Source organism: Otolemur garnettii, unplaced genomic scaffold, assembly GCF_000181295.1.
Source record: "Otolemur garnettii isolate 467f Iridium unplaced genomic scaffold, OtoGar3 scaffold00086, whole genome shotgun sequence".
Taxonomy (NCBI): Eukaryota; Metazoa; Chordata; class Mammalia; order Primates; family Galagidae; genus Otolemur; species Otolemur garnettii.
The window spans coordinates 3,847,766-3,875,598 of record NW_003852481.1 but is presented as its reverse complement, the minus strand read 5'-3'; the positions used below and the strand labels follow the sequence as shown (position 1 = coordinate 3,875,598).

The following is a 27,833-nucleotide window of genomic DNA, read 5'->3' as shown; positions in this document are numbered from 1 at the left end:
ATTAAGTCTTCAGTGATTCCTTATTGCCATCAAGATAAAGTCTCAGTTATAATGCTACGATTAGTCCCTCGCTCTAGTAAGTCATATCAAATTGTCTCAAACTCCTGATACCAAGCAGTACTCCCGCCTCAGCCTGCCAAACGTGCTAGGATTACTGGCAAGAACCACAATGCCTGGCCGAATTATGGGCCATCTTCCGCTTGGTCTACTAGTCTTCATTCAACTCTACACCTCACCCCCGTTTTCTTGGCCATTGTCAGTAACTTATCTTTTAAGAATCTTCTCTTCCAGGGCAGCACCTGTGGCTCAAAGGGGTAGGGCGCTGGCCCCATATGCCAGAGGTGGTGGGTTCAAACCCAGCCCCAGCCAAAAACTGTAAAAAAAAAAAAAAAATCTTCTCTTCCAGAAAACCTGCAGGCAAATTCTCACTACCTTTTTTATGTTACTGCATGAGGTGCTTCACTGTCATTGTCCTTTATCACTCTGCACTGCAATCATTTATCTGTTGCCACAATTAGACTATGAATTCCTATAAAGGGCAGATAACGTTTTCTCTTTACCCACAGTACCTGGCACAGGGCTGGATATATTTAGTATCTTTCAGACGAAAGGAGATTTTTGGTTTTTGCTTTTGTGGAGTTTTTTTGAGATAGTCTAACTATGTTGCCCTTGGTAGAGTGCAGTGGCATCACAGCTCACAGCAACCTCAAACTCTTGGGCTTAAGCGATTCTCTTGCCTCAATCTCTCAGTAGCTGGCACTACAGGCACTGGCCAAAACACCGAGCTAATCTCTTGTTATTGTTGTCATTATTGTTTAGCAGACCCTGGCTCGGTGCAAACCCACCAGCCCCAGTCTATCTGGCTGGCACCCTAACCACTGTGCTATGGGTGCTGAGCCTTTGTTTTTGTTTTTGAAACACAATCTCACTCTGTTGCCCAGACTCAAGTGCCATGGCACTGGCCTAGCTCACAGCAACCTCAAGCTCCTGAGTTCAAGCAGTCCTCCTGCCTCAGCTTCCCAAGTACCCGGGATTATAGGTACTTGCCACAATGCTCAGCTGACTTTTTCTACTTTTTAGTAGAGATGGGGTCTCACTCTTGGTCAGGCTGGTCTCAAACTCCTGAGCTCAAGAGATCCTCCTGCCTTGGCCTCCTGCAGTGCTAAGATTACAGGCTTGAGCTACCACTCTGGGCCAGGAAGGAATGTTTTTGACTTCTCTAATAACTTTTGAAATTGACTCCCACTTCCTCTGCCACTTTCAAAGTTCAGGCCCTTTCTTCTACCTCTATCCCCTTGCAGATCCTTCTGCGTCTCAGTTTGTCAATCTGCCTAATGTCCCATAAACACTTTCTACAGCACAATTCTGATCTACTTACCCTCAGCAACTTCCTATTTCTGTTAGCCCCTGTTTCATTTTCCCCGTTGCTCCAGCAGCTCACAGCAACCCACTGACTTCCCAAATAGACAGCTGAGGTCCATCCTAATTACCAACCCAACTTCTCCATCATCATCTAACAAACTTATTGACACTAGACAGCCTTCCAGATCCAAACTAGGGTCTGATAGTATGGGTCATAGCTTCAGGATTCCCATTTTATTCAGAGTCACTGCCCTCCCGATGGCGACTTTAAGGAAAACTCCATTCCATCACTCATTATACAGCAGTGGCGTCCGAGGGGCTGAGGGAGGGGAGGAACAACACTGAGGAGCAGGGGTGAGGTAGCCCATGGTCTAAAGAGAATTTTAAAATAATAGAATTGACTAAAAGCACCAGCAATTCTAAACAATATCAGCAATAAAGCATTCTTTCCTCTAAGGTGGACTGGTCTCACCACTACCACCACTGGTGTGCCACTGCCATTTGGGCATCGTCCCCTTTGAAACTTTTTACACTACCTCAAAGGAGAATTAATCCCTTCTTCCTGAACCCTTCATGCACATCTGAATCTCCTTAAGGGAAGCTTGTCTTTAACCCCTACTACACAGACATTCATGAAGACTTACCCTTCTAGCCAGCTATCCTTTGTTAGCCTCAGCTGCCCAGGAGTGAAATGTGCTAAGTCCCAATTGCACCACAGAGCTGGAGGAAAGTATCATCCTACAGCCAACTCTTGGGCCAGACCAAATGCACACAGAGTGTATCTGAATTCCAAAGGCTGCTAATCACAGGACATGATGATCTGGACACAGTTCTAATTCTTAGCACTAAATCTTAATACTCTACTCATACAAACTACTTTTACTTGTAAGTTCTTTTTGTATTACAGTACTTTGTGTTTGATTTACCTAAGTGCTTAGACCAGTGGTTCTCAACCTGTGGGTCGTGACCCCTTTGTAACAATGAAAATACATCGCAGCATTAGGAAGGTTGAGAACCACTGGCTTAGACCCAAAAGGAAATTTAAATACTCAGCTCTGCTTTAGTGCTATGGATGCAACAGACACTTAATTCAATAAAACTAGGCTGGCTCAGCACCTGTAGCTTAGTGAGTAGGGCACCAACCACATACAGCAAAGGTGGCAGGTTTGAGCAAGGCCCAGGCCTCCTAAACAACAACTGCAACCGGCTTGGCGCCTGTGGCTCAATCGGCTAAGGTGCCAGCCACATACACCTAAGGTGGCGGGTTCGAATCCCCAGCCCGGGCCCACCAAACAACAATGACGGCTGCAACGAAAAAAATGCCTGGCCCTGTGGCGGGCGCCTATAGTCCCAGCTACTGGGGAGGCTGAGGCAGGAGACTCGCTTAAGCCCAGGAGTTGGAGGTTGCTGTGAGCTGTGAGGCCATGGCACTCTACCCAGGGGGATAGCTTGAGGCTCCGTCTCAAAAAAAAAAACAACTGCAACCAAAAACTAGCTGGGTGCTGTGGTGGGTGCTGTGGTGGGTGCCTGTAGTCTCAGCTGCTCAGGAAGCTGAGGCAAGAGAATCACTTAAGCCCAAGAGTTTGAGGTTGCTATGAGCTGTGATGCCATGGCACCCTACTGAGAGTGACATAGTGAGACTCTCAAAATAAAAAAATATATATATGAAAAAAAACTAAGGACATTTAATACATAAAAGAGTAGCATATATTTTTATTATATAACATTTTTAAAAATTTCTTTTCATAGAATACATTTTCATGTTGGGGTTCTACAATGGGAAAATAACAATGTATTACTTATACATTATATTTATGGACAAATTATTTTAGAACAAGTAAAACACATTTGAGGATTAAGTCTCAGTTTAGAATTTATAGTATTTTGATGCCTCTACAAGGGGCATCTAGTTCTCACATGGAGCTTCTCTGCATTCAGAAGCTCTCCAAGCTTTGCTTCCTAGGATTTAGAAATTCCGAATGTGAGAGAGAGATCAGTATTTCCTCATTTTAGAGTTTCCCTAGGATATGTAACCATTAGTAGCTGGTATTAACTGAGCAGAGAGGGATTTTTTCAAAAATTAAACCATCTAATTGTCTGCAAAGTCATTGTTCATGAATTAACAGTCTTTCCCTTTGTCCCTTATTCCCAGAACAAATATAGAAGTCTGATCCTGTGTTGACAGTATTAAAGCTGAAATCTCTTAGACTGATAAATTAAAAGGCAAAAGCTCATATAGTTGCATAAAGTTTAAACTGTGAGTCTTGTTAGAAGTTGAGAGACAACTCCATTAACTCACTATAATATGAAACTCGGTCTTTAAATGTGTTGGCCATAATACCTCTCAAACCTTTTCCTCTAAAATTAACATTTGAAAATAACCACGATTGTAACAAGAACTTTGTCCACCGATGGACTTAATTATTTCTTCCTTATCATGAGTTGAATGGCATGACAAAGCAGAGGCAAAGAGGCATACAATCGATTCTTAAGGTATGAAGTCAAAAAGGTCAGAGTTTCCACAGCATGGCCACAGCTCTGCAGATACCCACATCATGATAGTTGAAATAACAAAGCCCAGCAAAGGTTAAAGCTGAAAGAGCCAGAAGGCCTGCCTTGGCAGCTTTCTGCGATGTGTCCCCATGAACATAGTCAGTAACAACTTGTCCAAGGCCCCTGAAGAAAAAAAAAATCATAGCACAAATGAAAAATCGCAAATTAAGTAAATAAGTATACAGGTAACTTGGCTGCAAAAAAATAACTGGTTAAATTCAAAATGCAATGTCCATATTTGCCATTCCAATAACTGTTTGCTTCTTGGGGGATTCTGGGTAGCCTTTTATATAGGTGAAATTACTTTATACTTTGAGATGCTAAAACAACATCAACTCATGGTAACAAGAATCATAAATCAAAAGGAAGGAATCAAAAGTTTCCTAATAATGTAATAAAGTTATCTTTCTACTCTTCTGATTTCAATTCTCCAGAGTCATTTATATAAGAGACAGTAACTAATCACTACTCTATTGATAAAATCTTGTTAACTAAAGCAAAAAATCTAGTTTATTAATTCAAAAACAATTCACTAAGCGGATATTATGTGCCAGAACCTTGTCATAGATGTTGGAGGTATAGTCAACAGACAGCAACCCTGCCCTTATAAAACAAATACTCTAGTGAATAAGAAAGAAGAAGTAAATATTTATGTACAATGAAGAAATACTTTAGAAAGGATGACCTGAATAAGAACATTCCAAACAAAAGTGGCATCTCTGAGGTCAGTAGGGAGGTCAGTGGGGCTGGAGCACGTTAGTGAAGCAGAGATCAAAAGCAGGAGCAGACTGCAACAGCCTCGACGGTCATGATGAAAAGTTTGAATTATATTTGAAATACAATAGGAAACGACTGATAATGTTTTAAGCAGGAAATATCCTACATAAAGAGTGACTTAATTTTACTATTTTTATAATAGTTTCATTGACATTTAATTCACATACCAGAATTCTTTTTCTTTTTTTTGTTTTCTTCTTCTTTTTTTTTTTTTTTTAAGAAGACTTTTGCTTTAGTGCTCCCACTAGAATGTCATGGCATCATCATAGTTCACCACAACCTTAAAGTCTGGGCTCAAGCAATTTTCCTGTGTCAGTCTCATCAGTAGCTGGGACTACAGGTGCATGACACCACACCTCATTTTTCTATTTTTTTTTTTTAAAGTAGAGATGGGGTCTCACTCTTACTTAGGCTGGTCTCAAACTCCTCAAGCAATCCTCCCACCTCAGCCTCCCAGAGTGCTAGGATTACAGGTGTGAGCCACTGTACCTGGTGTAAAACTCACTTTTATGTGCACAATCCAGTGGGTTTTGGTACATCACACAGTTGTGCAACCATAAACACGGTTTAATTCCAGAACATTTTCTTCACCGTCAAAAACCCCTCCACTCTTTAGACTATGCTAATGGGTAGAAAATGACTATCTTCTTTCTGTCTCTGTAGATATGTCTAATCTGGATGTGTCATATAAATGAAGCCATGGTGTATGTGACTGTGTGTCAACTTTCTTTCACTTAGCAAAATGTTTTCAAAGTTCATCCATATTGTACCATGTATTAATACTTCATTCCCAGGCCAAGTGTGGCGGCTCATGCCTTAATCTTAGCACTCTGGGAGGCCCAGGCAGGTGGATTGACTGAGCTCAGGCGTTCGAGACGAGATTGAGCAAGAGAGAAAACCTATCTCTACTAAAAATAGAAAAACAAGTTCAGAGTTGTGGTGGGCACCTAATAGACCCAGCTACTTGGGAGGCTGAGGCAAGAGGATCACTTAAAACCAAGAGTCTGAGGTTGCTGTGAACTGTGAGCTGTGAGCACTCTACCCAGGGCAACAGAGTGAAAGCCTGCCTCAAAAGAAAAAAACTTCATTCCTTTGTATGGCTAAATAATATTCTGTTGTATAAATATGCTGTATTTTGGTTAGCTATTCAACAGTCAATAGACATTTGCATAGTTTCCACTTTGGGGCTATTACAAATGCTGCTGCTATGACCATTCCTACACGCTTCCTGTGGTCACATACACGGGTATTTTCAATTGTCTTGGATATACATTTAAAAGTGGAATTGCTACATCATATGATAACTGTGTTTAACTTCTGTCGGAACGGCCAGACTGTTTTCTAAAGTGGTTGCAACACTTTACGTTCTCAGCAGAAATGTATGAGGGTTCCAATATCTCCAAGTCCACAGCATTTCTTCTTACTATCTATCTTTTATTCTAGCCATGCTAATGGGTAGGAAGTGACATCTCATTACTGTACTTTTAATATGCATTTCTCTAATGACAAATCATGTTGAGCAATTTTTTTGTTGGCCACTTGCGTATTTTCTTTGGGGGAATGTAATTTTATTTTTCAAAAAAGGTCACTCTGACTATAGTATGGCAAATGGACAGTGTGGGCAGGAAAAGGGGTCAAACACAGAAATAGGAAACTAGTGAGAAGGCAACTAAAGTGGCCTGAGCAAGACTCTTTTGGCTTAACTTAGGCTAGCAACAGGGGAGATGGTGCAACATATAATTCAGGCTTTGAAGAAAGAACTAAAGAAAGAGGTAATGGATCACAAGTGGGGTAAAACAAAAAAATATCTAGAATGACTCCTAGATTTTTAGCTTAAGCAACTATTTTAATTGAGGAGGTTTTGAAGGGAATCAAAGGAGATTTGGGAAGAGAAAAAAGGCTAGTTGGGATGACTATCAAACATCCAAGTGGATATGTCAATTAGACAACTGGATATACAAGTCTACAACTCAGGAAAAGAGGTAAGATCTGAGCTCCCCTAGGGAAAGTGTACAGAAAGAGAAATTAAGACAGAGCCTTGGGAACTTTATCATTCAGAAGTCAAACAAGAGGAGAAGGAAGGAAGGCAGAGGAGACATGTATGGCATCTGGAAAGCCTTAGAAAAGTAATTTAAGGAGAGAATGGAAGGCTCCTCAGAGTTCAAGTAAGCAGAATACAGAGAACAGACAACTAAATTTGGAAAAATGAAAGTCTTTGATGACCTTTCATGTAAAATAGTTGGGATAAAGCCCAATTAATATAGGTTAAGAGATTAGTTGTTCAGGAACTGAACTACAAATAGAGATTATTCCTTTAAGATGGATCACACATTAGAGAAACACTTATATATTTGTGATCTAATATTTAGCATGCAAACGGAATCCTTTACTTTGAAAAGTCTATCTGGTAAAAAGGTTAATTCTCTTAATCAGCCCTAGAAAACTAAGTAATTAAAACCCCCTTTTATTGCTAACTAGAAAATTATTCTGACTAATCACTTAACCTCCCTGGGGTTTACTTTCCACATTTGTAACATGAAAGGACTGGCTAAGATACTACTCAAAGTTCTTCCAGTTGTAATAATCCAAAACTAGCTCCCTTCACTCCCCAAATGACAACATATTGTCCTTGCAAAACAAAATAAAACAAACAACTCAAGTAACCCAACCTGCCTTTTACACTCCTTTTAGGAAGTTCCATTAACTTAAAAGTTTTATAAATATACCAGATAAAATAAACAGAAGCTGAATATTCATTCATTCAGCAAGTATTTACTGAGTGTTATGTGGGAGGTACTATTCTAGGCACAAGAGATATAACAGAAAACACACAAAAAACCCATATATCTTTTTTCTTTAAAGAACAAGACCGGCTCGGTGCCTGTGGCTCAAGTGGCTAAGGCGCCAGCCACATACACCTAAGGTGGCGGGTTCGAACCCAGCCCGGACCCGCGAAACAACAATGACGGCTGCAACCAAAAAATAACCAGGCACTGTGGCGGGCACCTGTGGTCCCAGCTACTTGGGAGGCAGAGGCAGGAGACTCGCTTGAGCCCAGGAGTTGGAGGTTGCTGTGAGCTGTGAAGTCACAGCACTCTACCCAGGGGGATAGCTTGAGGCTCTGTCCCAAAAAAAAAAAAAAAAAGAACAAGACGAACCTATATCTAGAGCTGCACACTATAGTGATAAAACTATGACAAAATATAAGGAAGTGATTACTCTAAAAGTTCTAATGGTTCCTGGAGGTGGTGGTCATATTACCATCACAGTAATTCATTAAGCCATAGATTTGACTCTGTATTTGTTCTTTCATTCTTGGGGGAGAGGGAATGAAAAGTAGTATACAAAATAATAATACATCATCTTAATACAATAAAGATGATGTATCAGAAGGTAGTAAACACTACTGAGAAAAATAAAGCAGGAGACAGTGATGAGGAATGTCAAGACAGACACTGCAATTCTGAGTGCGTGATTAGGGAAGGCTCCATTGAGTATTTAAGATCTCAAGAAGATGAAGGAATATGCGAAATATATAACTAAAAAAAGACAGTAACAGTAAAGCCCTGAGGTCTGGGCTGTCCCTGGCATGTTCAAGAAATCTCAAGGAAGTCAGTATGTATGAGGGAGAGACAGCTGAAGATGAGGAAATAAACAGGGAGTCAGGTCCACACAGTCTGCAGACCATGGTAAGAATTCTGACCTTTAGACTGAGTAACATGAGGAGACAAAGAAGGGTTTGCAGAAGGGAAATATCTTGTTCTGACTTAATTATTTTAGGAGGATCACTGGGTCTGCTATGTCAGGAACAGACACAAAGGCGACCAGTTAGGAGACTATTAGTGGAGTCAAGGATAATGACAGTTCGAGGTTTGAATAGAAGACAGGAAATACCATTAATTCAGATGGGCAACAGTGCAAGAGGAACAGATTTGGGGGAGATCAGAAATTCAGTTTTGTAACATGCTACATTCAAAATGCTATTAGATATGGAAATGAAGACATCAAATAGGCAGATGGTTATATAAATCTAGGCCTATAAATATTTTATATATAAAGTTTTCTGCAGATCTTAAACATCTCAATCAACTTCTCCTTCATATGCAATACATGAGACAAGCTCACAGCAAACAAACTGAGCAAACAACATAACACAGAAGGAACTGCTATACTTGCCAGTGACTGTGGAGAGTAAGGGCTGCAGCCAGGGAGTAGTCCATCGCAGAACAAGGATTCAAATAAGCAGCTGGAAGGAGGCCCAGGAGCAAAACACTGACAACCCTCTCACTAGTCCAGTGGAGAGATGCAGCCTTGGAAGCAGCTACAAAAAGGACCAGATTCATAAGGTAGGGAAACACTTATCTCCCGTGTTCAACATTGGCCAAAGAGTAATCCCAACTGACAAATAAGATTTAACTCTGAGTATAAAGAGAGTAAGAGGTAAAAACAGGACATTAAGCCAGCATGGACAACATAGCAAGATCCTATCTCAAAAAAAAAAAAAAGTAGTAATGGAGAGATATACTCTCTCCCTTCTTTGAAGTCTTTTAGCACATGGAATCTCAACACCTACATATTGATTAGGAGACATATTGACTTTAGTTCTGATATCAACTTTTAGGATCATGGCCCTTCTGGCCACATTATTTACAAATAGCCCCCAACAGTTACGGACATGAAAACTTCTTTTAAACAAGTGAAAAGCAATATAAAGCTTTAAACATTTATTTGAGAGGCTTTATCTTCTTTTGGTTACAGACCCCTTTGGAAATCTGATAAAAGGATGTAGCTTCTTCCCAGAAAAAAGGCACCTGGGGACATACATAAAAATCTATGTATACAACTTTCTTCAGCTCCATGAACTACAAAGTTAAAACCACCGTGCTAAATTTAATTGAGCTAAGCATAGGAATCTAGAAACAAAATCTTTTCAAAGATAAGAAATTCTAAAAATCAGAAAAATTATACTTGCCTAATCCCATAACTCAAATGCAACTGTAAGTGTTTAAGAATGAAATCTTTCTCTATAATGTACTGATCTCTACAGGCTTTTAAATGGAAATGCAATTAACATTATTCATCAATAGATTTTCTAAGACTAATTTTAACATTTTTTCACTTGATTATAGTTTTGTTGTTTTTATAATTTTTTTTTAATTTCAGAATTGTTAGGGGTACCTGTGTTTTGTTTACATACTTTGTTTTTGTACAGAGTGAGTCAAGATTATACACTAACTGTACCCTTCACCCAGATAGTGTGCACTGTACCCAAAAGACTAACGTTAGTGATATTTAAAAAGCATTTATCTAGGAAGTGTCTTACGGTTTAAAGTCAACCTAAAAAAATAAGCATTATTTTCAATTATCCATATCTTGCTCTTCTCTATTGGCCAAATAAAATAAGAATGACTGAACTATATTGAGCAGACTCTTCCCACAGAGCTTTTCTTATTAAGAAATGTAAGTATTTTCTAAAACTTAGGCTAGAAGGTCCTCAGTGAACATAAATGGCATCATTCAACCATGCTAATACTGTCTGCCCAAAGGTGCAAACTAGGTCTTCATATGACATAGCTGGACACAAAGACTCCTCCCCACAGATAGAAAGTTCTACTAAAGCCATGACAGTTAGTCTAGGTGAAGACGGCCAGAGCCCAGAAAGCAGCAGTGCTGGAGAGAACGTACAGTGGTGGCTCGGTGACAGGTGTATGTGCTGCACTCCACACCATCCTGGGGCAGGTCGGTCCTGGAGAAATGCTGAGACATAAGCAGGTCTGACCACTGAGGTTCGGAGGAACAGAACTGAGGAAACAGAATAGGGGATCAAAACCACCTCTCCTTTAACAGAATAACAGACTTGTTGACCATAAGGAAGCTACTAACTCTAAAGACAGGTAACATTTCATTCAAATGTGATGTCAGACTAAATAGCCATCAAAACACCGAAAGATCAATAAATCACTTATGTAAAAGAGATTCACTTTTCATTTTTTTCAGACAGGCTCTCACTCTGTTGCCCTCAGTAGGTGCCATGGTGTCATAGCTCACAGCAACCTCAAACTGTTGGGCTCAAGCAATTCTCTTGCCTCAGCCTCTCCAGTAGCTGGGACTACAGGGGCCTGCCACAATACCTGGCTACTTTTTTTCTATTTTCAGTAGAGATGGGGGTCTTGCTCATGCTCAGGCTGGTCTTGAACTCCAGAGCTCAAGAAATCCACCCACCTCAACCTCCCAGAGTGCTATGATTACAGAGGTGAGCCACCACTGGACTTCTGCATTCATTCTTAAACGCTAATTATCCCAGGAGTGTGGAGAGTCCTCACCTTAGGCCATTTCTTCGCTCTTAACCCCAAGGACACACAAATCTCCACCTTTACTATCTCTTCACAACTTTAGAAATCTAACTGCCTATGAGGCCTCTCCACTCACTATGCCACAAATGGAAATCATCCTTCAATGCTCCTTCTGATCCAAACTTGTTTCCCAGTTTAATGACACTCCATGCATTCTTTAACCTAACTCTGTAAAGAAGTCATGAAGGACTATCCCCCTAAAGTCAATTTTCATATCCTATTGACATGTCTCTTTAACATTTCTTGAAAAAAATCTTTCTTTCTTTGTAGTATTACTTTTCAAGTTCAAAACCTCACCTTGCCTGAATTACTACAATAGTGTCCTGTCTTGTCTCCTTGACTTGTGTCATGGCATGGCTTGTCCCCATCTCCTAACATGGCCATCTACCACACTGCCATCAAAGTGGTCAGTCTAAAAATTGCCTATCTGGCTAGGCATCTGTAGCTCAGTGGTTAGGGCACCGGAAACATACACCAGGGCTGCCGGGTTCAAAACCAGCCTGAGCCTGCTAAACAACTACAACAACAACAAAAAAAAAATAGCCAGGTATTGTGGCAGGTGCCTGGAGACCCAGCTACTTTGGAGGCTGAGGCAAAAGAATCACTTAAGCCTGAGAGTTTAAGGTTGCCATGAGCTGTGACGCCACAGCACTCTACCAAGGGCAACATACTGAAACTCTGTCTCAAAAAAATATAAATAAATAACCTACAAATCTATGTCAAACCCTTCAATGGCTACCCTCTACAATAAAGTACGTACTCCTTAAAAGGCAAGATTCTGTGATTTGATACAAGTTCACCTTTCCACTCATTTCACTCGCACCTTCATCTACACGTTATAATCACAGCTAATCTGTTTTGTTTTCCCACGAATGACGCAGTTTCTATGTCTTCATTATTGCTTTTAATCATTCAGTAGTTCTAATTGTAAGGCCTTTCTTTCCTTGGCCTTCAGACTTAAATCAGGCGCACCTCCTTCAGGAACCAAGACAAAGTAATGTTTCCAAAACACAGTTAAAAATACTCTTTCGCTGTACCTGCACAACAACTTATGTACAGTACAACAGTTTTTGCTTTATGTTAAATTAGCTTGCACGTTTTTCCTTATAGGAATGAAAGCTCCTGCACAGCGTTTTATTCACATTTGGATCCCAGCCTTACTGCCGTTCCTGCTGTAACACACACGTGCAGTTAAATGATTTGCGAACTGATACCCCCTTCACTTTCACACTCAAACACCAACTCCAGTGGAAATGGGCAAGACCAAGCCTTGAGACTCAGATTCTAACCCTTCTTCCCGATTTAGGGTGAGAGCACTTTAAGGACGATGAATTAGGAGAAAAGAGAATTCCTATATGCAATAGTCTCGGCAAGACTACAACTTCCAGAGCCAACTCTCTTTCCATTATCCCACCACCACGTCGGCCCACAGCAAGGAAGATCGCGCTCGAGGAAACGTTTTCGCTCCTAGCGGTGTTCACCGCGGGGCTTTCGGAAGATGCCCGAGGAGTCCCTTCTCCTCACGAGGTCTCCCCACCCGGCAGACGAGCCTCAGCCTCCTTCCCTTCCCCGGCTGGAGGCTGCGCTAAGCACCTCAGGCTGCCGAGACCGCTCACCTCGGCCTCCTTGGGCACCGCAGAGGACACTCAGCCTGCAAAGAGCCGCCATATCGCTTCGGAGGGCTCAAGGTCATCCAGCAACCCGGAAGTATTTTTGCAACAACTCCCACCAACCGACAACAAAAGAAAACAAGGGGGAGGGAAACGCTACGAGCGCCGGAAGTCGGGGGGCGGGGCGCCTGCGCCGCGCCTGCGCAGACACACGCGTTGAGAGCGCTGACAATGGCGGAGCTGGGCGAGGCGGATGAAGCGGAGCTGCAGCGCTTGGTGGCAGCGGAACAGCAGAAGGCACAATTCACTGCACAGGTGCTGGGACCGGGACCATCGCTGGAGGGTGAAGGGGAAGGAGGAGGAAGTACAGGTCCCGGGCCACCCGCGAGGCTCTACCCTGGCAGCTCTGTGAGGCCGCCCGCTGCTCGATCCTGGCTGCTCCCCGTTCACCTCACAAAAACGAGTCACGGCCCTTCTGTAGCTGGTGACTGGTAGTGTTTAGGTGCCGGCCAAGCAACCACAGCGTGGAGAAAGGGTGTAAAGCAGGGAGAAGGATGAGGGTGACTCGGGCGCACTGGAGCTTCATTAGCCGGCGACCTGTATGGCCTGGCATTTGGAAGATGCGGGTTCTAATCTTCCCTTCCCCCTGGCAGGCCACGTGCTCCTAGACAGGCCATCTCTGCACTCTAGGCTTTGGTTTCGCTGTCGCCCACTGCCTCACTGGGTTGTTCAAAAGTCATACGCGACAATGTATTTGAAAATGATGGAGCACTAGAACATTAGATTCGGGGGGGCTTTCTTTAGTACTCAGCGTAGACGTTGGTTTAGAATAGAGTTTGGAGCCCCTTAGAATTGTTCAAACATGACGTGGCTCCATGATCTTGCTCTGATTACTTAATCACGCCTCTTAAAAGATGGTAGTGATAGCTGTCTTATAGGATTTTGAAAAATACTGTTTAGCACCCAGCCTCCCAAAGTGTAAGCTCTCAGTAAAATGGTTATTTTCTCCCACGTAGGGGGCAGGAAACCCTGGTTAGAAATCTTTGGGTCCTTGGGCTAGCACTGCGGCTCACGCCCGTAATCCTAGCAGTCTGGGACGCTGAAGCTGGTGGATCACCCGAGCTCAGGAGTCAACTAGCTTGAGCTGGAGCAGAGACCCTGTCTCTACTAAAAATAGAAAAAACTAGCTGGCATTGTTTCCTAGGCCTGTAGTCCCAGATATCCAGGAGGTTCATGCAGGAGGATCCCTTGAGCCCAAGAGTTTGAGATTGCAGTGAGCTATAGTAATGCCAGGGCAGCAGAGATGCTGAGACAAAGAAATCTTTGGGTCCTGAACACGCCAAGTGCATGCATGTTCCATAACTCTGGTAATGTTTGATATCCTTTATCAGATTCTCAAATGTGCCCATGATCCCCAAAAGGCTAAGAGCTACTTTCTCTTGGAGTAAGATGGGAATGCAATGAATGCAGTTGTTTGGAGGAGTGGCTTGGGTCCTATCTTCCTACTTACACTGGTCTTGACTGCTTTGGGTTAAAGATTAGTCCTACCTGAGAATTTACAAACTGTAGGGATGAGGATCTGGGCCAGTATTGGTGACAAATTAGGAAGTGAAAAAAGAAGAGCACCCAAAGTGGCTCTAGTTTGTTGACTGAAAGAATGATTTTGTCAGGTGATGACCATACGGAGTAAAAAAATGAACAAATAGCCAGGCGTTTTGGCCAGGGCTTGTAGTCCCAGCTACTTGGGAGGCAAGAGAATCTCCTAAGCCCAACAGTTTGAGTTTGCTGTGAGCTGTACACCACTGCACTCTACTGAGGGCAACTTAAGACTTGTCTCAAAAAAAAAAAGGAAAGAAAATGGACAGCTTTAGTTCTGTCTGCCCAAAGTGACTCTGTAGTAAGGAGTAAGAAAAGGGACAGTTAGGTCTACAGACTCCAGTGATTTCTATTTTTCTTTCCTCTTAGGTGCATCACTTCATGGAGCTATGTTGGGATAAATGTGTAGAAAAGCCAGGAAATCGCCTAGACTCCCGCACTGAAAATTGTCTCTCTAGCTGTGTGGACCGTTTCATTGACACCACTCTTGCCATCACCAGTCGGTTTGCCCAAATTGTACAGAAAGGAGCACAGTAGGCCGTCCCCTGGGAGAATGACAAGAGAAGCAAAGGACTTGTCATTACAGCAGATTGAAGGGCTAGCAGGGGAAGGTTGTCAACCCACTGTCATGTCTACTGGTGCTAAAAAGTAACAGCTCAAATGTTCAAAAAGTGAAATTTATTTATTTGGAATTCAGAAATTCCAGGTTGTATCACATCAGTTATTGAATAAATGTGAATTCTCCAACTCTTTTTTTATTGCATCTTAGGATTTAATACAGAGCTCTCCAGTAGGCAGGAACACTAGAAATAAGTACGTTCCTTACCCAGTGCAAACGGGAGATGGCGGGTTCTGAAGAGCACACTAAGCCATAGTTAAGGGAGAGTTGGAAGAACCATCAAGGCCTAAGGTATAGGAAGAGAATTTGGGGTTGAGAAAGGTGAAGAACAGAAAACATTTTTATTGCTTATACATGACCAAGATAAACTTGGTCAAAGAAAAAAAAAATAGGCAAGATGTATATTCCTTGGGAAAGCAATAAACCTGCTAGTATGGGAGGAGGGGAAGGTCAAGACCCAAACAGAACCAACTTCCTGGAAATGCCTTGTTCCTCTGGCCTGTTTTCCTGAGTCTGCTTGGAGTCTGTACTTTTAGAGCACAGAAACAATGCTAAAAAATACATGTTAAAGACTCCTTCCAACAAAGATTTCACTTGCTCTGGGAACAAATTTTAGGTTAAGAGGTAGTGATTATAAATTGTTTTTCCTCCTTTAAGACCCTACCAATCCCAAAGATAAAAAATATGCACCACTGACAATTGAGTACCAAAGTATTAATATTTCAAATATCCCAATGAGAGCACCTGCTTGGAGTCAAGGGATAGGGCACCTCTGGCCAACCATGTAAGACCAAGCACTTTATTAGAAATCTGTTCCATAAAGAGAACAAATTTAGTAGTTAGAACTATAAAATACCACTTCATGGAATGTTGTCATAGTCATGTTCTATTGCTGGTGTCTTAGTGTCATGCTACCATGAAGTAACTCTGCATTGTATCTGGGGAAAGTAAGGCCAGGGAGGTTAACTTACCTGCTCTGAACTTCCTCATAACCTACTGGTGGCAGAACCAAGACCAAAAGTCTTGAATTTTCAAGCTTTTACTCAGCCCGTGAAGCAACAATCAGAAAAAAATGACAACATGTCACTTGATCTTTTCTCCCATGTTCTGCCAGCCTTCTCTCAGTTATATTTTGGTTTCTTAAAATCACAGTAGAGATCACAGAGGGAAATAATGTGGTCTCTGCTTGGTGCTTTAATCCAAACACAGAAGTGGATACGTCCCTGAGAAGCCTGTTTCATTTTAGAAATGATTCAACTTAGTTTCAGGGAAAACCTAAAGTTCATTAACAGATTTATAAATGAACAAGGAAGACAACACTTAAATGGCAGTTGTTGCCCTGAATCCTGTTCAGAGCACCATTTTGACAGCATGACTAATTCCTAATTCTTCCCCACTTGCAAGAGGATTATCTATAACAACTAAAGAAATAATTTTGAACACAAGTCCATTTAGGCAATATATAGCAATGGAACTAAAAAAAAAAAAATCCAATACCATGTTTAGGAGCTACTAAGTCTAACTCTAGACCCTGTCCAGCAGGGACATCTGACAAAACTCTAGTCCCTTCTAATAACAGTTGTCAATGGATAATATCACAAAGGGGAAAGGTTTGTTCTTAAGCCCATTTTCTCATTAAGTAAACCGGATCACACCTGTAGGGTCAAAATGCAGAAGGATCAAAGCACCAAGGCTAAAGACAAGCCAGTTGTAATACCTGCTATTTTAACAAAGACAGCCACATAGTGTTCTCTTTTCATACCTTTCTACACAGCAGTGGGTCCAATCCACCTCTTGATCTCAGCCCCTGACTTCCCCAAATTCAATATTCTAGTTGGTATATCCAGGTCATTATTGGATTCAGCTTTCTGGGTCCTTTAATTTGCTGAATATGTACTCTACACTAAATGTGATTAATTGCAAAAAAATAATCTCTTCAAGAAACCTTCATAACAAAATACCAGATTCCCTAGTAACAACAAAAGGGGATCAAGTTTAACAGGCCAAAATAGAAGATAAGAAGTTTGCCAGAACATATTTAGATGGCACAAGACAGCTCTGACCTCAGGCCCCCTGTGTTGAACAAGAGTCCCTGGCAAAACCCCAATGGGTAAGAGCTGTAAATACCAGTCCCCAAGAAACAAGAGTTCCTTTCCCATTTAGTCATCTTCTGAGCTCTCAGCAGACCTTTCGTCTGTAGCCACTTTCCAATTTGTGCGTTTGTTTGTCCTCTTCTGTATTTCATTATTGGCCACAGGGATATGGACTTTATCTCTCTTTTTCCTTTTGGTTTTCTTAGTGTCTCTTTCTTCACTTTCCTCAGAACTGCTGGAGGCCGAATCATCTGACTGAGAAGTGTCACTTTCTGCCTCTAAGAATAAAGCAGGTTTTTTGATAGACTTTTTCCTGGATTTTTTCTTGCGTTTATGTGGTTGTTTCCTTTTCTTAGTACTAGAAGCCCCAGTTTCTTCTGAGAACTCACTTGAAGAATCTGCTGTTATATCCACGGCTTCCTTTTTGCTTTTCTTCTGTTTTTTGTGTGACTTTTTTTTCTGCTTCTTTTTATGGGATTTCTTTGACTTCTTGTGCTTGTGGGATTCGTGGGTAGACGATTTTACCTGGGGAGATGGTTTTTTTCCATTGGTAATATCGTGCTGATCACTACTAATAAAAAAAGTATAAAAGAGAAACTTTTATATAGAAAAATAGTGTATTTTTATGTCTATTATTCTAAATAAGAAACCGGGACTGACATCTACATTTTAAATCAGAACTATGACATATATCATCATATTTTATTACTTTTTGTTTCCTCATCCTTAACACAAAGATGAAAATTCTAGGCTACCAGCCTGGGTAACAGAAAGACTTCATCTCTACAAAAAATAGAAAAATGAGCCAGGTGTAGTGATGTGTGCCTACAGTCCCAACTACTGGGGAAGCTAAGGCAAAAGGATCACCTTAGCCCACGAGTTAGAGGCTGCACTGAGCAATAATGACATCACTACACTCCAGCCTGAGCAAGAGAGAGACTCTACCTTCAACAACAAAATATTCCTCTAAGTTGCCATACTGAGTTACGATACGGAATACAATAATGCTTATAGATACACCAAACATTAACCAGAGCATGGCAAACAGCAGTCATCTCCCAACTAAATCACCTTTTATTTCTCTAGCTACATTTTCAATGGCAAATATTACATCCTTTGTAAAAGTCAGGGAATCAATTTATGGTACAGACTTTGTACTAATTTTAATTTCTTTCAGTAAGCAAATTTTTCTTACCTGTCTGTTTCAAATTCTTCAGGGTATAATTCTTTATAACCACTGTGACCCCATCTGTAACAGGACACATTACATATACCATTAAAGCAATGTATACATTTTTGGAAATTTAGAAGAAAATTAAGACTTTTGGAGTACGTGCATACCTAGACATACACACAAAACAAAGAAAACAGATATACAGTACAGCTATGCTCAGTAACTGCTACATTTTCTGAACTATACATTACCATTTCAGGATTCTTTTGTCCATTTATAAGGGAACTTGCCACTGTCTTCCTAAAGAAACACTAAAGAACTCTTACACTTTGTTAGCTGTAAAGCTCTTTTCCCAAAAACACTTCACAATATAATGTTGTTTATATAGGAACAATTGTTTTTAAGTAACAACTTTATTGAAGGATAAATCAAATAACATGATATTCAACCTTTAAAGTGCAGTGCCTCTGGCCCATGACAACCATTAATTTACTTTCTGTCTGTATGGATCTGCGTATGACATAAACATAACCGTACAATGTGTAAGGATTTACCACATAATTAGAATCACACAATATGGTCTTTTATGACTTAGTTCTTTCACTTAACATGTTGTTTTCAAGGTTTATCCATGCTGAACCAGGTGTCAGTATCGCATTCCTTTTACTGCCAAATAATATCCCATTGTATGGATATGCCACACTATGTTTATCCACTTACCAGTTGATAGACATTTGGATTTCCACTATTTGGCCATTATGAATAATGCTGCTATGAACATTTGTGTACAAATTTAGGAAGAACCAATTAATTTTGGCCAATACACATCCTCAGGCTAATTATTAATGGTCATAGGAATTATTCACAAACCTGTCAGGCATATTAGCTTCATAATCATATAACTTCTTGTTCCAGGATTTAGCCTTAAGAAAATCATCTTCCAATGTCCCAGAAATGTCATTCTTTGGTCTCCAATAGTCTCTCTGACTTTCTTCATCAAAACCATCACTACGCATTCGGCTACAAGAGAAAACAGAAGAACTTTTACATTTAAAAGCAATCTGTGAGTTTTTATAGAATATCATATCAAGCTAAGGGGAGAACAGAAAACCCTGATACTGTTAAAAAAAATGTAAAGGACATTATCTGTTCCTCTCTATAAGTACAGTGGGAAAAAAAAATTTAACCACCACTACTTTTGCTATTGCAGAATACAGACAAAATCACTTCTGACTACAGCTCACTCACTGATTCTCAACATAGGAAGGCCTACAGAGAAAAGCAAAGCAGAATTACAGCTGGGAACACTTCCAACTACCCTAAATTCTGAAATATAGTTCTCTCCCTGCAAACCAGCAACTTGCTACAGTGAGGTCATAGTAAAGTGGAAACAAGGCCTAACCCAGAACTGCTGATCCAACCTCTGTTTACAATGTCCACTAAATAGCCGGTAAGTCAGCTAATCAGTTATCAAAAAATTTTAAGGGCCTCTATATGCCAAGCATTGTTCTAGCTCAGGCATCCTCAAACTATGGCCTGTGGGCCACATGTGGCCCACCTAGGACATTTACCCGGCCCACTAGGTGTTTTTGCTGCCGCTGCCTGTCCTGCTTAGCAGCCAACTTGTCCTGGGGCCCGTAGTCCAGCCCTCCAACGGCCTGAGGGACAGTGAACTGGCCCCCTGTTCAAAAAATTTGAGGACCCCTGTTCTAGCTGGTAGGAATATAACAGCATGTGAGATAATCAGAATCTCTACCACTAAAGAGATTAAGTCTTAAAGGCTTAATTTTTATTGTCAATTTTTTAAACTTAATTAACTTTTATAAAATATTTATTCACCATGACAGGAATTAGTAGAGTCCACTCTAAAAGAGCAACCACGGCTGGAAATGTCATCTGGAATTAAACAACCAATACAAAATAAATCACTCTGTACTAACTATACTTCTAAATTCTCAAAGGACTACCTTTTTCAGAGAGAAAAAAACTATAAGATATTTTTATGGTGAGACTCTGCTTTCTTTACCAGGGACACCATGATATCCCTGAAGCTATGTGTGTGAACTATCTGAAGCCAGTCACACACAGGGGGGTCACTCACCAAAAGTCCACACTCATCACTCTCCTTTAAAAATCTCACTCCTAACTACTGATTTCCCTTGGTGGCTTTAGAAATCAAGATTATTACATTATAATTACTTTTCATAAACGTAGCTTTTACACTTACAGACATATGAGGCTCAAGAGATTTTCTCAATTATTCAGACATTCTTACATGTTCACAAGTGAAAAACAACAAAGCCTGCACAATCCTTTGTATTCACATTCAAATTACTAAGATGATAACATGAGGCCAGGAGCAGTGGCTCACACCTGTAATCCTAGCACTTTGGGAAGCTATAGCTGGAAGAATGCTTAGGGCGAGGAGTTTGAGACACGCCTGCACAACAAAGCGAGATCCCATCTCTATTTAAGAAATAATAAGAAGAAGAAGGTAATGTGAAAGACTGTTGAGCTGGTGAAGATAGTGAGTAGATGGGATAAAGAAAGGACTGAAAGAATAGAAAGAAGAAATGATTGATCAGCCAGCTAATAAGATTGACCGTAAGATTCTAGTTAAAAAATCTTAAGTTGAAAAAGCTATCAAGCAAGATCAAAATCCACAGAACCCTAAGCACTTTATACTTGTTCAGGGAGAATTTTTAAATTCTCCACTGCAAATAAGTACAAAGAATGGGGCCATACGTAGCCTAGCCATTATCTTTATACTTGGGTATAGATTTATGAAAGAGGGAAGGGCTGGCTCAGCGCCTGTGGCTCAAGTGGCTAAGGTGCCAGCCACATACACCTAAAGTGGTGGGTTCAAATCCAGCCCGGGCCCGCCAAACAACAATGATGACTGCAACCAAAAAAAGCTGGGCGTTGTGGTGGGCACCTGTAGTCCCAGCTACTTGGGAGGCTGAGGTAGGAGACTCACTTAAGCCCAGGAGTTGGAGGTTGCTGTGAGCTGTAATGCCACAGCTCTCTACCCAGGGGGACAGCTTGAGGCTCTGTCTCAAAAAAAAAAAAAAAAGAAAAGAAAGAGGGAAGGGCTTAAGGACTCAGAGAATGAAATTCATCTATCCTTAAAATATCAAACTTATTAAAATAAAAGTTAGGGATTCTGAAAGAAGATTCAAAGAGCTACAACTTCACCTCGAACTGCTCGGTAACATTTTCCTTTTAGTCCCACGGTAAGCATCTTCCATCTGTTTCTCTAGTTCTCTGATTTTCCACATATCTGATTCCTCTTGAATCTAGAGTTTTTAAAAAGAAATAAAAATAAGTTACTAAAAATAATACTTTACATTATAGAAAAATAACTAATTGGAAATATAGTCTGACTAGTTATTCAGCAATAGACTGGGCCACATGATGCATGGCAAGATTATGATTAGGGACCTAGAAAACAAATGTTGGTTTCTCTATAAAGTGGTAAACTATCCAAGCTAGTAAATCTCAAAATACATAGAATTTGTCCCAATAGAACTTTTTAATATCTGCACAGACACACTTATCACCCTATCAATTTTGCAATTATGATGCAATTATCCAATAATAATCCCATGTTTCTAAAATACAAGATGATTTCAATTGTATCCTCTTAAACAATCTTATGAGGAAAACAATTGTGTAAGGAAAATAAATCAGGGCAAAAGTTCAGTGATTTTACCAAAGACAAAAAACTAGTAATGATAGGTCTTTCAACTTCCCAGCCTAAGTCTCTTTTTGTAAAATACCAAAAGCAAAATATCCCTGTGTAATTTCATTAAAGCTGTGCTAGATTTATTTTTTTAGCTACTATTTCAAATCTAAGCTCATCATACAACTAGAGGTAGGTTACAACTGCATAGACAGCTTAGGTTAACCTCAGACAGTATGAAAGTTATATTATGATCAAACCAGAAGTAGTACAGTTAAATAAAGAAAACTAAGCAAAGGGCCTTGGCACTCTTCATTGCACATGCTCTCCTAGGTGAGCTCATCTATTTTCATTACCTCTGTCATCTACCCATATATTAATCATTCCTAAACACTGCCATCCAGACCCAGCTTTTCTCCCTTCCTCCTAGTTTGAATGGTCAATCTCCGGACATCCTATATGCACCTCATCATCAACATGTCCAAAACCATTAAACTAATTACCTTTTGTATCAGACTTATCCTTTTTTCTTCCCTATTTCGATTAATGGGATCATTATCATCCACCCACTCACACAAATGGTTACACCACTGTCCCTTAAATAAAATGGGTTTGAAATTCGTGGGACCACTTATATGCAGATTTTCTTCTGCCTTTGCCACTCCTGAGATAGCAAGACCAAATTGTCTTCTTCCTCCTTGGTCTACTCGATGTGATTTTCTTTTCCCTAGCTACTTTATTATAGGAATACATTATATAATACATATGCATACAACATAAAATATGTATTAATCCACTATGTATATTATTGGTAAAGCTTCTGGTCAAAAGTATTACATTAGTATTACAGTTAAGTTTTGGAGAAGTCAAAAGTTAGATGTGGATTTTGACTGCACAGGTGTCAGTGCCCCTAAATCGCAAGTTGTTCAGGAGTCAACTGTAATTGATCCCATCATTATCACTACTCATCTAGTCACAAAGTTCTTTGGATTCTATTTGTTAAGTTCTTCAACCCTACTATCCCTGCCTCATCATCTCTCACCTGGAACACTACAACTGCCTCCTAAATGGTCTCCCTACTGTTTTTTCTCCATTTGATTTATTCCCTACCTAGTCGACAAATCATCTTTCTAAAAACACAAATATGACCATGTCACACACTGCTTACAAAATCTGAGGGATTCTTTATTACCTAGAGGGAAAAGTTTCATCTCCAAGAATCATAATCCAACTCCAATTTACCACTCAGGCTAATATTCTGCCATTATCCTGTACATTCTATACTTTCTAGATACATAAATTTCTTGCCATGCACCCAGTGGCTCTTGCTCTTTCTTGTTCCCATATTAGAGCACGATGTTCTCCCTATCCAGATTAATCTTTCACACCAGTTAAATTCATATCCATTCAAGTTAAACAGCAGCAGCTCAAACACCACTCATTCTTTAAAATCTTTTCGAATTCTGCAGGGAGGATTTCATTATTCCCTCCTCAGTGCTATAAATGTCTTTACAAATTTATAAATGTCAAACTTTATCGTTATCATCTATTTTAGTCATCTTTGTATCTCCCAACTGTGCCAAAATAATGCCTGGCACAACATATGCCTTTAATAACTACAGTGGAATAACCAGGTTATACTTCCCACCTTATTGTGAGCGTCCGTGTGCCGGATGACATTCCTCAGGAGAACTTTCCCCAGTGGAACCCGGGACATTCTTCAATCTGAAACGAATCAATAAGTAACATTTAATAATAATTTCCTTTATCTTATTTTTTCTTAAATTTTATAAAGAAGTATAAGGTAAAGAAAACTTCAATGAATTAAACTCAGGAGGTCTTGAGAATAGGTTTTCCTTCACCATTAAAAGGGGAAAATGCCTGACCACACTAATTTGATGATGAAAGGAAATAAATTAAAGTTCTTTGAAAATGCACAAGAGGGCACAAAATTAAGTGCTTTCATAAGCACTATTTAATTCCCCCCTGTTTTGTACATGAAGTTCCCTTAAAGCTCTAACTTGCCCAAGACTACATAGTCCCAGACAAACGATGTATGTCAATGGCTAGATAAGAAATCAAATCTCAAATGAAAAAATCAGTTTACAGTGAAGCAAATATCTACATTTCAGAGAGTCAGGAATCACAAAAGTCAACAGTAATAAAAACTGACGCCTGAGCACAACAAATGCAAAGATGTCCTAAATTTCTCCACTCAGGAGCATTTTATTTCCTACTTCGTACAGAAGCCTCCAAAACCTAAACAACATTCACGTATGTGCAGCTAGCAGGGGCTTTGTGCAACCACCCCCACGCTCACTCACCCCTCGATCCTGAGGAAATCAGGCATCTTGTTAGTGTGAGACGAAGAACCATTCCATTACAACATCTCCTCCGACCCAGGAAGCCAAGGAGTCAGGGCTCAGAGGCAGCTCTGCAGCTCCACGCGAGTCCTTCCCACCGGTTACTCTGCCCTCACCCGCGGCCCAGGCCTGTCCCCCAGCCCGGATCCACGGGCAGCTCTCGCTCTCGGGCCGAGGCCGGAGGCTGCGCCGGCGCGGGATTCGGACGGCCCGGTTGCGCCGGGCATTCCTCGCTCACGCTCCGCTGGGACGGACCCCGGGGTTAGGGCTCACGCCCCAGAAAGGATGGGGACGCTTTGGACGGGTACGACCTTCGGTTGGGCCCCAGGAAGTGATTAGGGTGCCTGAAAGGGGGGGTGAGGTTTCCAAGGAGAAGACAGAGACAATTTCCTCATCTTTGTCACCGGGATTCCTGCCCCCCAGCGGCCTCGGAGCTCCCGGTAACCTTCCCTCCAAACGCCCTCCCCACACAAACACACACAAACACACCCATACCGTGCGCCGCGGCCTCGCGTGGCGGGGGTGGGGGAGGAGGAGGTCTGGGCGGAAAAAGAGGCGGCTTCCTCTGCAGGCCGGAAGTCGTGCTCTCGAGAAATTCTTCCCACCAACAGGAGACTAAAAAGCTCGCAGATCGAGGCTTTCCAGGACACAGAGACGGGTACGGAGGGAGGCAGGCCGTTTCCTCCGTCGGGCCCGGCTGAAAACCAAGCCCAGCACCAGAAGGGGGAAGACTCCGGAACTGGAAATGAAGAGACTTTCTGCCTGCAGTTTTCCGGACTCAATTAGATGTTGTACCCCATCTGGTTACCGTAGTAACAGGTGGCGCGGTTTGTCCGGGAACCAAGAGAAGAGGTGGGTTCGCCGCAATGACTGTTAGTTACGTTTTCTATTTGGTAACCCTCGCATAATATTTGAATACTCGAATCCTGTTTTTCTTATTCAAAAGATGCTTACACCCACTAGTGAGAGAGAGAGCTAAGCTTGAAACTGGGCATTCTGGCCCCAGAGTTCGTGCTCTTAACTACTAAGCTATACTGAGGTTTAAGGAATTCTCATATGGCCGTGACCCCGCACACGATTCCAGCAGTTTTCAGATTGGTGAGACACCAGCCAGCCAAGGGTTGGAACAAGAAGACCAGAAAACCCATATTTAAAATGACTACTATGGCTTTCGAGGGTCCAAAAGAAGGCCTTAAGGGACAACTTGAGAATTTAGGAGAGGGTACTAGATAATTAAAGAATAAGGAAATGATAAAGTGATGTTGATCTCTATCTCTTAGACATAGGTGTTAAAGAAAACTGCTAACTTCACCAAAACAATTCTGGCCCATTCTTCCTCCCCCCCCCCCACAAAGAGGAAGTGAATCAATAATTACACAGACTTTCTTTCCCATTAAGTAATGTCTTTTCACAGATGTAAGAAGCCTATTCACTATCAATCATGGATATATCCTCAAAGGGCCTGTTAACCCAAGTTACTCAGTTGTGGAACCTCCTAGATGATCTTGCTGAAAGTGACCCTGAGGGCTACAAGAAGTTCATTCAACAGCAACTGAAAGAAGGGGAACAGTTCTGTGCTGCCCCAGAACCACACCTCTGTCTACAGACCAAGATCCTAGTATGTACAGTTGGTGCCAGAGATGGGAAATCCTGGAAAGAAATGATCCTGGAATGACTAGAGAATACTTTACTTACACTTAGCTATTGCTTAAGTAATGCTTAAGGGAACTTGCCTTTCTAAATAGAAAATGAAACATAGTGTGAAATATTATGTTAATAAGTAAAAATGGGAAATTTAAACTTGGTATATTTTGTAGAGCTCATAATGAGCCATTTGTTCTGCTAGAATGAGAGGAAGAAGTAATGTACTGATTTAGTAGAGACTCATGTAGTTAGAGCTTTTTCAAATAAAGAACTTAGGTGGCCGGACAATCCTAGTACTCTGGGAGGCTGAGGTGGGTGGACTGCCTAAGCTCAGGAGTTGGAGACCAGTGTGAACAAGAGCAAGACCCCATCTCTACTAAAAATAGAAAAAGACAATCTGGGTGTCCTGACAGGGGCTTGTAGTCCCAACTACTCAGGAGGCTGCCCATGAGCTTGAGGTTGCGGTGAGCTGTGATGATGCCAGGGGACTCTACCCAGGGCAACAGAGTGAGACTGTGTCTCCAAAAAAAGTTACTTGATTAGGGAGATAAAGAAGTGGTGAAATATGGTAAAATTAACCTGGAAAAATTGCTTAGATCAGTTCCCCCTACTTCCACTTCCTCTGGGAACAGCAACTGCATTCTTGATGAAAAGTCACCAACCTTGGGGAAATCAAGTAACAAGTATAATTTATCAAACACTTTTAATATGTGAAATGACTTACTTAGAGCCTAAGATTCTCCCTCTTCCAACTCTGTGATGGTTGCTTTTAGGATATTTAAATTTTTTTATACTAGGTTTTGAGATATGCAAAATTCTTTGCTTTCTAGAAACCAAAAGAAAAAATACTTTTTATCAACCTGTGTCAGTGGAAAAGGATCCCAGTTCCCAAATCAGCCACTCATCCAGTACCTCTAAGTGTTGGCAAACCAGAAGATATGACTGAGTCATCAGGTACAAACAATGACAGGAGAGAAATCACATTTTTATTTTTATTATTTTATTTTATTTGTTTGTTTGCAGTTTTTGGCTAGGGCTGGGTTTGAAAGCACTACCCTCAGCATATGGGGCCAGCGCCCTACTCCTTGAGCCACAGGCGCCACCCGAAATCACACTTTTAAAATTGTTATTGGGAAGAAGCAAGGACCACATTTTACTTGGTAAAAGCATTTCAAGTAAAATAATTTATTTGGTGATAATATAGTTGATGCAAATAATGTGCCTTTATGCAAGTTAATACTGTTTAATTTTTCTAATAACTAAAATGAGCTGGTTTCAACCCATATAAATAATGCCAATTCTGGAGAGAGAATTGTTTGTAAAAAAAAAAAAAAAGTGCCAAGAAATATCTTAATTGCTGTAGCACCATTACCTCTGAAAAATACAAGAATAGAATTTATACTTTCTAGCTTTATCAGAGATGTAGTTTAATATATTACCTGGCAGTTTCATTAGTGTAACATCTCTTCATTTCATACCCTCTGATTTATATACACAGATGCTTACACAGTCATCGATGTTGCCTATAATCCTAATGTTCTTCAGGCAGCAGAAAAGAACCAAGTGAAAAAAGATCAGTTAATACAGATGACCATGAAGTGCATTGAGAAGCAACTACATCTCACTCTCTCACACTCTTACCATATTACCAAATTTAAAATAAAAGGAAGCATTGAAAGAATGAAACAAAATCTAATGGGAATCCAAACTGATCCCACAGATTTAAGAGAGAAAATGAGAAACAGTAAGTAGATGAATGTAAATGGAAAATTTAAATGATATAAGATTTTCGCACCCTATGTACACTTTGCAAACGAAGTCTTGATTTTAAAAGATAAACTTTAGAAAAATATAAATATTACATATTAAAATCATTGGAGTATCCTTAAAGATTTTTAAAATCATGAAAACTTTTTTTTTTGGAGACAGAGCCTCAAGCTGTCACCCTGGGTGGAGTGCTGTGGCATCGCAGCTCACAGCAACCTCCAACTCTGGGGCTCAAGTGAT

The 27,833-nt window shown here is 40.8% G+C and overlaps 4 protein-coding genes across 5 annotated transcripts in view; 2 read left to right on the top strand and 2 right to left on the bottom strand.

Moving 5' to 3' along the window:
- Positions 1-3,051: 3,051 nt before the first annotated feature.
- Positions 3,052-12,796, bottom strand: SDHD (succinate dehydrogenase complex subunit D). Its single transcript, XM_003794741.3, has 4 exons — positions 12,662-12,796; positions 10,378-10,494; positions 8,869-9,013; positions 3,052-4,038 (listed from the first exon to the last, which is right to left on the bottom strand). Exons 1-4 carry the CDS (start codon positions 12,711-12,713, stop codon positions 3,873-3,875), a joined length of 480 nt encoding a protein of 159 aa, XP_003794789.1. The 5' UTR covers positions 12,714-12,796; the 3' UTR covers positions 3,052-3,872.
- A 77-nt stretch (positions 12,797-12,873) lies between these two features.
- Positions 12,874-14,998, top strand: TIMM8B (translocase of inner mitochondrial membrane 8 homolog B). Its single transcript, XM_003794742.3, has 2 exons — positions 12,874-12,970; positions 14,621-14,998. The coding sequence occupies exons 1-2, from the start codon at positions 12,887-12,889 to the stop codon at positions 14,786-14,788; spliced, it is 252 nt and encodes an 83-aa protein (XP_003794790.1). The 5' UTR covers positions 12,874-12,886; the 3' UTR covers positions 14,789-14,998.
- Positions 14,999-15,653: 655 nt separating this feature from the next.
- Positions 15,654-24,744, bottom strand: NKAPD1 (NKAP domain containing 1). Of its 2 annotated transcripts, XM_023516069.1 has the most exons (7): positions 24,678-24,719; positions 24,144-24,152; positions 23,468-23,544; positions 21,333-21,433; positions 19,008-19,157; positions 18,159-18,212; positions 15,654-17,534 (listed from the first exon to the last, which is right to left on the bottom strand). In XM_023516069.1, exons 3-7 carry the CDS (start codon positions 23,534-23,536, stop codon positions 17,030-17,032), a joined length of 879 nt encoding a protein of 292 aa, XP_023371837.1. In that variant the 5' UTR covers positions 23,537-23,544; positions 24,144-24,152; positions 24,678-24,719; the 3' UTR covers positions 15,654-17,029. The 2 variants fall into 2 exon arrangements, with proteins under 2 accessions (XP_023371837.1, XP_012663628.1); XM_012808174.2 differs by having other exon boundaries at positions 24,144-24,744.
- An 858-nt stretch (positions 24,745-25,602) lies between these two features.
- The window catches only part of PIH1D2 (PIH1 domain containing 2), a 4,950-nt gene continuing 2,719 nt past the window's right edge, over positions 25,603-27,833 (top strand). The window contains 3 exon segments of the mRNA XM_023516058.1: positions 25,603-25,800; positions 26,657-26,780; positions 27,325-27,570. Coding sequence (XP_023371826.1) covers positions 25,624-25,800; positions 26,657-26,780; positions 27,325-27,570 — 547 coding nt within the window. The 5' untranslated portion in view covers positions 25,603-25,623.